At 44.3% G+C, this 10,291-nt stretch overlaps 1 protein-coding gene across 1 annotated transcript; it reads right to left on the reverse strand.

Annotated features, from left to right (window-relative positions):
- Positions 1-648: 648 nt before the first annotated feature.
- On the reverse strand, positions 649-5,998 carry CCN3 (cellular communication network factor 3). Its single transcript, XM_048940839.1, has 5 exons — positions 5,907-5,998; positions 5,592-5,820; positions 5,272-5,523; positions 3,093-3,301; positions 649-1,807 (listed from the first exon to the last, which is right to left on the reverse strand). The coding sequence occupies exons 1-5, from the start codon at positions 5,973-5,975 to the stop codon at positions 1,511-1,513; spliced, it is 1,056 nt and encodes a 351-aa protein (XP_048796796.1). The 5' UTR covers positions 5,976-5,998; the 3' UTR covers positions 649-1,510.
- Positions 5,999-10,291: the final 4,293 nt, after the last annotated feature.

Consider the following 10,291-nt stretch of genomic DNA (forward strand, 5'->3'; position numbering starts at 1 on the left):
GTTGTGGATGCCCCATCCCTGGAGGCATTCAAGGCCAGGCTGGAGGTGGCTCTGGGCAGCCTGGTCTGGTGGTTGATGACCCTTCACATAGCAGGGGGGTTGAAACTAGGTGATCATTGCGGCCCTTTTCAACTCAGGCCATTCTGTGATTCTGTATGTGAAACTGCCACCCTCAGGCTCTATATTCTTTAGGTATACTGCTATGAGATACGTATCATAATCAAGGTCATGGGCCAATCTGTGAGGCAGAAATGCTGCAGTATGAAGTTAAATACTTTGTTTAGCACTTTACAACCAAATTCCAGGTCACATAGTTTTTCTTTTCCACCTTTCATGGCGCTGCATCACAATATTTATTTACATCACTATGTCTCCCAGGCTAACATACTCCAATAAAAACCCCACCTCTAATGTGTTCCTCACAAGTTGTTTACCCTTTCTTGAACCAAGATATCACATACCTCTTAGGGCACAGATTAGGAAGAGGTACACTAAGAACATTGTGAGATCGAGTGTTTTGATTTTAGGAACCAGCAGGCTCTTTATCCTCCCATTAGTTTCAGCCATTATAATTTACTGATTTTTAGGGGGAAAAAAAAAATACCCAACAAAAACAAAAAATTAAACTTTAGGAAAAAATACTTTTTGATCACATAAAGTTTATTTCCCTAAAAAGTTATATTACAATATATACAGTTTCTATTTACATAAACTTCTTTCTAGTAAGTGAAGCACCATCTGATACAGTTAGTATTTTAAAGGAATTTACAGAAATTTTATTTTTGCATACAACTACTTGTATCTACAGACAGACATTGGTTAGAACCTAGCTCTCCTAAGACACTTATTTCAGCGGATTTTGGATTAGGCTGCTAATAAAGTTACGAAAGAGAAATTTGTTATCAGCTATCAATCTCCTATGCTTCAAGATACGAGATCTTAGCTATGTCATTTCTGAGGCTATGTGCAAACTAATTTCTCAGAGGAAGTCAAGAGGTACAGACAGAAGATACCTTATTAGCCACAAGAATTCAGCACTCTGATCAGTAACGTTTTCAGTTATCAGAAAGAATTTAATTAGAACAGAAAAAAGAAGGCTGTGTATTTGTACACATTATGCAAAGTGAAGAGCCTGGAAGCTTTTGTGACATATTATCATGCATTCCCCAAAGGATCCATTATTAAAAAGCCTACTTACACCTACTGAAAATCATGGCATGGTCCCCTAACCTCAGAGAGAAAGACTAGCTGCTGACTTTGTAATCGTTATGCCACTGTCAAGAAAAAAAAGAAGGCTCTGTCCAAGGTACAACATTTCCTTCAAGTGAATAAAGGACATTTGGAGGGATGAAACGTCATGAGGTATTTAGAAAACTACAGGAAAAAAAAGGCACTTAGACTGTTTAGAAAAAATCTCAGATATTTTACATATGCAATTATTACATTCACCTGATTGTGGGTCAAGTTTTGTACAAACTACATACCTTTTGGGCCACCTAAACTATACATTTCAAATTTTTGCTTCACTAGACATGGGATCTAGTGGCTGGAAGAAAGCATTGTTATTCTGAGGACAGTTACCATGACAGACACAGGTATTGATCAACATCATTGGCTTTTTTAGGAATTTGCCCTGAGGACAGCGGAACTCAACTTGAATCGTTTTGGTGTTGTGTGGGGTACAGCATCGCCCATCATTGCAGAGGCCACAGTAACGAGGTTTGTAAGTCTGCACACTGGTGCAGTTCTTGTATTCAAAACGAACAGCCTTCATGGACTTCTTTGTTCGGATACATTTTTTCCCTTTCTAAGAGAAAAAGAAAAGATATTAGAGATACCACTGTATAAAAAAGAAAGCAACTAAGAACTGACATGCAAGGATATAGGTCTACTTGGAAAGCTTCCATTTGTTGTCTTTGCTAGCTCTGCCTCAGTAATACTTTGCAGCTATTTCACCAGTTTCTTACCCGTCCTCACTCCTGCAGGAACTCTCCTCGACAGCAGTATGTTATTAGGATGGAAATAAATGACAGTTAAAGCTTTCTTTCTTTGTCTGAGACAAGATAAGCTGACGTTCATTATGAAACTCTAATGGAAAACTTCTCGGGCAACTGTAGCTCCATTAGAGAGAAACAGGAAGACAAACAGCAAGTTACAGAACTAAATTCAGGAAAAGAAGGCTAAAACAAAACCCTGAAGCCTAATCCTTGTGACCCAAGGCAGAACCAGTTTTCTCCATGTTACTCTTAACAGATGCTTGTCTAACCTGTCCTAGGAAGCCTTCACTGGACAATCCTAATGGTTCACTATGCTTACTGCTTGGAAGGTTTTCATACTTTTGATTTTCACATAGTCTAAATTCATATCTCAACATACCTCCCACAGATTCAGGCTGTAATATCTCAGCACAGTTATGAAAACTTGCATAATTTCTCCTGCTTGCAGTTAAAGTGCAGTTTAATCAAATTTTCTTTAGAACAGATTTTCTAGACCTCTGACCATTCCTGTTAGTTTCCCCAATCTTTTCCAAATGTTTCACATCCTTCTCAAAACACGGCACTCAAAACTGCATAGAGAATTCAGCAAAGATCTCAGCAATGCTTTCCAACACAAGAACATTACGAAACAAATGGCTCTCTTCCCTACCTACATTATTCCCACTGGCAGCAAAACTTGTAAAATGTCTAGAAGCAGCTGAAATAGTCAGCTCTCTTCAAAACATATTTATTGCTGTTTCATTGTCAGTGTTGGGTTTGCTTTTGGCAAAACATCAAAAGGATGAAGATTTAGTTTACTCAAGTAGATTCACACATTTCTCTGCACTTCTACAAAGTTCATCAGACTAGAAATATGATGTATCCATTCTGCATATGCAATATGTTCGATCTCTCTGGGATACCTCAAACGATGTGCAGCATAAGCTATTGAGCATACATGACAAATCTAATGCTTTGGAAAAACAAAGGGTTTGCTTCATGTATGATACAATATGTATGTATATACACATCTATCTAGAGCATTCTAGACTGAAATACTGCAGCCTTGGAATTACAGCTGAAGAGATGCTGCTCCTGTCACTGCTCAGAGCATACCTTATCGGATGGCTCTTCATTTTCACAAGGTCTCATCATGCAAAGTCTTGTCTGCTTCACCATCTCACACTGCTGATTTCTGTTGGTAACACGGGTAGAAAAGCCCATTCCACAACTTTTGGAACAAGCACTCCATTCTGTTGTCTGTTCAATACAATTGGCACTTGAATCAGACACGTCTATCCCAAGTGTGGCCTCCTGTCTGTATGCTAGAAACAAAATGCCACAGAACTTGGTTATTAAGAAAAACTCAAGAAAGCAGAGTATCTAATTGATCTGTACCGCATCTGGGATGAAACATGAAACAAATACAGCTAAAAACCCCATAATTCCAGAATTGTAACATCTGCTCGTTCAGCCGTTCTGGATGGCTACTTCCTACATCTAAAGGTCAACGTAAAGGTGCAACAACTATTTAGCCTTCATTCTTTCCAAAGGAATACATCACAAATTCATTCTTAAGTTGTCACAAAAATATTTATATCAGGTATGATTTAAGAGAGGTCATATATTTTATCTAAACTAATAAACAGCGTGGAAGTAAAGTGTTTAACTCCCACAGTCATAAAGTCACCCAACTTCGTCAGTTATTGACAGATTATGGTGGGAAGGAAGCAGGGAGGAGAGGAGAAAGGGAGGGTGGGAGGGAAATTCCTGGGTGCTCAAAGCCACTGCCAACTCTGATCACTGTTCTGCCCTCATGGATGTGTTAAGCTCCATTCTGCAAACATTGCTAACTGTGGTTGGTTCAGTGGTTATCACAGCAGTAAAGAGAATGAGGAAACATGACTAGGCTAGTCACATGAATATTCCTGTGTCATTCCCAAAGCTTCAGCTGTTAAGCTTCTCTAGAAATGTATTTTCACCTTTTGCAAGGTAAAACTCCAGAAAGGTGGCCTTCTACAATGAATGGCCATCGACAGAAAGAATCCACATAATCAATCTCTAGGTATTTTAAGGACCTAGGATCAGACCCAGTGCCTGATGTAGTGGTTGGCAACCCTGCAGCAGAGGGTGTTAGAACTAGGTGATCTCTAGGGTTCCTTCCAATCCAAGCCATTCTATGATTTGCCTGTCACTGTCAAAAAAATAAAAATCGAAGAAAATGAAAGACAGTAGAAAGATGGCAAACTTTTCATTGATATCTGATGTGCCTTACATCTGACTCTTCATAGCACTCTGAAGTTACTACTAGAGCTTTTCTTCCTGAATCATTCCTTAATATTTTTTCAAATGGATTAGCTGAGTTTCAGCATAAGTAACTGCTTAAGAGCACAAAGAGCAGTGACTGGAAGAGAATGCAGTGCCCTCAAATCTCAGTAAAAGTAGCTCATGAAAATTCATGTTGAACTGATAGACTGCTTTTGAAGAGAAGGAGGCGTAATCCAGTAAGAAAATAAGAAAAAATATTATGTAGCTTAATTGATTTAAGTTATAAAAGCATTTGATGAGTTCTCTGTTTTGGAATGGAAATTTTTTCCAGATCCACTCATTATATTTGTAACTACTGCTTCTCTGAGTACTTCAGAAAGCTTTTAATGCCAACAATAATGATGAGAGCTCTAGCACAGACAGACAGGAATTTGCTGGCATTTTTGCTGCCATGCTGACTACTTGTAATAGCCGGGGAATTTGGGGGAGGAAAAAGTGTTTTACAGACTAAGCTGTAAGAATGGTATTATGATGTAAGATATTCATCCAGAGCAAATAGCAAGACTACAGTTTTGATTCTGAGGGGACAATAAAGTTTGGAAAATTATGACCTTGTTCTACTCACAGAACTAACCTGCACCAGATAAACAGCAATTCCAGAACTGGAAAGTAACTCAGGCTAACTACTCTAATAACTAATAACTGTCACTGATGCAAGGTATGGCTGTACCAGGCTCTGAGCAACCTGATCTAGCTGTAGGTGTCCCAGTTCACTGCAGGGGAGTTTAAAGGTCCCATCCAACTTGTTCATCCTCCAAGTATCTTTTCTTTTACCTGTCAACCTCTGCCTTTCTTCACAACCAGTGGTGTACTTACTGGTCACTCTAGATGAGAAATAAGAAAAACAAAACAACGACAACAAAAGAAAACAGCACAAAGCAGTTGCATCTTAGACTTTGCAAGCCCCGGGACATTTCCATCACATCATCCTCTCCTCCTAACAGCTGTGATAGTTTTAGCTCCTCACCAGCCATAGCAAAGCCTCCCAGGAGCACTTCATCCCTGGGGTCGCAGACCCACTTCTCGCAGCACTCTCCGGGGACTTCGATCTTCCGCGGGAAGGGGCAGTCGGGGCCGGGGAGCAGCAGGCCCAGGTTGCAGCGGGGCAGGCATCCGATCTGCCCGTCCCGGCAGGTGCACTGGTACTTGCAGCTGGGCTGGAACGTCTCCCCGTTGCGGTAAATCATCCCATCGAACACGCAGTTGTCTCCTTCCAGCACTGGTGAGGAAAGCGAGTGCGTTTCAGCGGGGGAGGTGAGCCCGCCCCGCCCGTCCCGCCGCACCTACCCATGCAGATGCCGGTGCCGCCGCCGTCCTCGGGGCCGCGGTCGCAGTAGAGGCCGCCGCTCTCGTCGCAAGGCAGCAGAGGGGAGCAGCTCTCGCCGCGCTGCCGGGCGCACACGAGGCAGCAGCCGCAGCCGTCCAGCACGGCGGGCACTCCGGGGGCGCAGCGCGGCGGCTCCGCGGGACAGCGCCCGCCGCAGGGCCGGGGGCACGCCGCCTCCCGTCCGCTCACCTGCGGGGACAGAGCGGCCCCGAGGGGCTCGGGTCACGGCGCCCGCCCGCCCGACGGCGCCCGCCCCCCGCGCCCCCCGCACTTGCCTCGCACGGCCGGAGGAGGAGCAGCAGCAGCAGCAGGACGGGCGGGCCCTGCCCGCCGCCCGTCTCCATGGTCCCAGCCGCCTACCTGCCGCGTCGCTTGGCTCTGCCGGGAAAGCCATTGCGGCCGCTTATATAGAGGCCGGCAGGGACCCCCCCCCCCCCCCCACTCTCCCCCTCTCTTCACACGCCCCGCCGCCGGCAGCGCGTGACGGAGGCGGGGAGCTGGAGCAGGGCAGGGCGCTGCGCTCCGCTCCTCGATCTGCTCCGCCACCTGCCCGGCGGTGCCGAGCCCTGCCCGCGCCCCGGCGCTGCGGCCGGAGCTGAAGCCCTGCCGATCTGCTCCGCAGGGCCGGCGCCGTAGAATCGTAGGATCACAGGATCGTTAAGTTTGGAAAGACCACGAAGATCATCTGGTCACACCGTCAGCCCATCCCTACCATGCCCACTAAACCGTGTCCCTCAGTGCCACATCAGGATGTCTCCTGAACACCTCCGGGGATGATGGTTCCCTCTCCCTGGGCAGACTGTGCCAGTACCTCACCACTTTTTTGGAGAAGAAATTGATCCTGATATCCAAATTGAAACTTAAGGCCATTCCCTCTCATCCTATCACTGATGCTTGGGAGCAGAGGCCGACCCCAACTCACTGCAGCCTCCTTTCAGGGATTTGTAAAGTGCAGTAAGGCTATCCCTGAGCCTCCTCCAGACTGACAATCCCAGCTCCCTCAGCTGCTCCCCATAAAATGTGCTCCAGACCCCTCACCAGTTAGCTGCTCTTCTCTGAACACACTCCAGGGCCTTGATGTCTTCTAGTGAGGGGCCCAATACCAAACACAGCATTCGAGGTGCGGCCTCTCCAGACCTGAGTACAGAGGGATGATCACTTCCCTGCTTCTGCTGGCAATGCTATTTCTGATACAAGCCAGGATGCCATTTGGCCTTCTTGGTCACCTGGGCACACCGCTGGCTCACGCTCAGCTGGCTATCAGCTATCACCCTCAGATCCTTTTCCTTCCTTCCCTCAGGACATAGACCCACAGTCCAGGGCCCACTTGCTTCGCCACATTGAGTGGGGGGACCTGCATGGCTGGACCAAGGCCACCAATGTGCCTTACGAAGGGACAGCATTACAGGGTGACACCTCTCATCAATAAACTTCACTGAGCACAGCCCAGCGAAGAAGGACTTGGAGGTCCTAGAGGATGAAAAACTAGACACAAGCCAGCAGTCTGCACTTACAGCCCAGAAGACCAACAGCATCCTGAGCTGCATCAGAAGAGGAACAGCAGCAGGGAGAAGGAGGTCATAGTCCTCATCTACTCTGCCCTCATGAGGTCCCATCTGGAGTGTTACATTCAGGCCTGGGGCCCCATGCACAGAAACTCTTGCAAAGCTGCTGGAGAGGGTCCAAAGGAGGGCCATTAAGTTGATCGGAGGGCTGGACCACCTCTACTATGAAGAAAGGCTGAAGGAGTGGGGCTTATTTACCTCGGAGAGGGGAAGGCTCTGCAGAGTCCTCACAGTGACTTTCCAGTACTTGAAAGGAGATTATAAACAAGAGAGGGACTTACTTTTACATGGTCTGATAGTGATAGGAGAAGGGAGAATGGCTTTAAACTAAAAGAATGGAAATTTAGGTTTGATTTTAGGAAAAAAATCTTTACTCCAAGAATGGTGAGGCACAAGCTGCCCAGAGAAGCTGTGGATGCCTCATCCCTGGAGGTGTTCAATGCCAGGCTGGATGGGGCCCTGAGCAGCTTGATATGGCGGGTGGCAGCTCTGCCCACTGCAGGGGTGTTGGAAATCAATGTTCTTTAATGTCTCTTCCAACATATGGCATTCTATGATTGTATGGGAAACTGTATCTGTTAATGTGCCTTATCTGTCAGGAATTGTCTTCTGCCCATGGTAGCTCTGGGTCTTTCTAGGATACAGATAATCTCGATCCCCCTGCTTGTCTAAGGCAGATCATAGCAACAGATTCTGTCGCGGCTTGTTAAAGAGAAAATATTTGAAAAACAAACAAGTTGTGGGCAGATCAGTGAAAACAGGATGCCTGTTCAGCTTAAGACATAACACAAGTGGTACACATGAACTTACAAGGCTGATGTAGCTCTAAGCCAAAGCAATACTCAGTGCAAAACCAGCAATCGTCAGACGCAAGTTTTACTTTGGACAAGAATTACCATTCCTTCCCTAATGCTACGTGGCAACAGCTGGGTTTCTGGTGCAGCCTGTTGTCCCCACGAACAGCAAACTTCACCGGCACAGAGACAAGTCACACGTTGACCATTCATGTTCTTATTCCTAAGCAGCAGAGCCAGCCAGGAGGAACAGAGAACTGCTCAGTGCTTATTTACAGCATGGCATTATTTCAGGTATCCAGAGCTGCACAGGTCATTTCAACTTACTTTTCTCTTTTTTTCCCTTGCATTTTGCCTACCACCTCTGATTTAGCCAGTTAGTGTAAAGCCACTTTTTACAGTGCCTTGCTTGTGAGCAGAATCACGGATGCTCTTGGCCAAGTATTAATTTTTGCTAAAAAGAAGCATTGCTACTCCTGTAGCTTTCCCAGAAGCAGGGCTGTAAGCCAGAGGGGCACATACAAGATCTGTTTTTGCCTGTTTGTCTGATGAGGTTTTCAGTGCCAGTAATCATCCACAGCCACTGAAAGTTACCTTCCCTTTAAATGAGATTACTTCACTCCTAAAAGGTTTCACCGTGTAAAACTTTAGAGAGAGTTAAAAAAAAAAACCAGAGAGAGAACATTCACTGGCATACTTAATTCGGAAAAATTAACAGCTTTATGTACATCTAATAAATTTATTAGGGTTCCGTGCTCTTATAAAATACCAGTTATAAAAGTAGGATGATGCTGCAGTTTAGTGCAGTGGGTCCTAAAACTTTTTTTCCAGACGTTTCTACCCCTCCAAAGCATGCTTAATTTGGAGTCTGGTGAAGTTACCTGTTCTAAGATGCTTCTTCATCTTTCTAACGTGATTCCTTTTGTCTGTACTTGCTTTACAACTTTGTTGAGAATGACATAACATGCTTATCATATGAAAGTACTCTTCATTAATGTTCTTCAGAGAGTAAAATAACGTTGAGGTGGATGGGTATGTTGCTGGCTCAGCTGACAATGCATAGCCCTTCCTTGTGCTTTAAAACTGGTAGGTATGAGTGAATGAATGGTCTCGTTTCTTTGGGTTTGCTTTTTTGTATTTAAGTGGGGTAATATTTGGTTTGCTGCCCTGGCTATGGTTATTGCAAAGACTAATTCCTCCTAATATGTAAAGAAATCAACCTCTGCTGCTCACTTTGCAGGAAGATATAGCTGATGAGCAGCATGAGAACTGCAAGTTCAGGAGCAGAGTCCAGCAATAGAGTTCCAACTCTAAGAATAAACTTCATGGCTTTTCCGTGCCAAGGTCACAGGCAAGGAGAATCTTGCATGGTACCTAGTAGGAGGAAAACAGGTTGGTAATCTGCAGTTTCTAACTGTTAGGGATATAGTATGCACTGGTATGTAAATCACCAAGGGGCTGTGCAGAACAAATGCAGAAGTGTTTTCTAATCTTAACTCTAGAATTCATCTTCTATTGCGATAAATGCTTAAGCAAGCAAAATAATGGGTCTTTTGTTGTACTTAAACATTGTCAAGACACAACATGCTTTTCATGTCTTTTTTTTTTGGAAGGAGTACAGCTTTCTGGTTTTGCACAGAGAATGTATGCTCAAATTCAGCCACAGCTATGATCTCCCACACTGGCCAATATCAGCCTTTGCAGGCAAAGATTTCTCACTCTGAATTTCCATGTCTGTCTTGTGCTAAATCTCTGGCATGGTTCTCTGGACATGACATTTCACTTAGATCTTTACCTCCATAGAGCTAGTAATGTTAAATATGTCGCTTTCACCCAAAACTGTTTACTTCTTCAACACCCAATGGTTTGTAGATATTTTACCACCAAAACAACCACAAGACTGGAAGCAGAGGTGACAAATAATACTGGCTTAACTCTTAGAGAATTTCTAATTACTGATCCTATTCCTATCCAGAAGTGTTTAAGCATGTAGCAAGCCTTACAAACATTCAAGAAATCATGGCAACGTCCCTCTTTTCAAAGAAAGCCACCTGTCCAGCTTTCTGGCTTCACAAAAACCAGTTGCACAAAATTTTTACATTTACAATACAATTTTTTACATTTACAAATGCTATATTTTTCTTGAAAATATAATGATTTTGGATTTTAGCAAGTTTTTCTCCATTTAGATGACAGCTTCAAATTCCTAACATGCTTTGGGATATGAATGTTCAGTGACCTAAATATGGAGCAAAATATATGTATATAAACACCACAGTAAATTCATATGTCAGTGTTATT

The sequence above is a fragment of the Lagopus muta genome, chromosome 3 (genome assembly GCF_023343835.1).
Source record: "Lagopus muta isolate bLagMut1 chromosome 3, bLagMut1 primary, whole genome shotgun sequence".
In the NCBI taxonomy this organism is placed as follows: domain Eukaryota; kingdom Metazoa; phylum Chordata; class Aves; order Galliformes; family Phasianidae; genus Lagopus; species Lagopus muta.

Bases quoted from the DNA above. Each gene is read 5' to 3' on its own strand.
- CCN3 (XM_048940839.1), bottom strand. From the start codon at position 5,975: ATGGAGACGGGCGGCGGGCAGGGCCCGCCCGTCCTGCTGCTGCTGCTG. The intron at 5,524-5,591 runs GTAGGTGCGGCG...TTTCCTCACCAG, and splicing joins CGGCACCGGCATCTGCATGG to TGCTGGAAGGAGACAACTGC. The intron at 1,808-3,092 runs GTATGCTCTGAG...TTTTTCTCTTAG, and splicing joins ATGAAGAGCCATCCGATAAG to AAAGGGAAAAAATGTATCCG.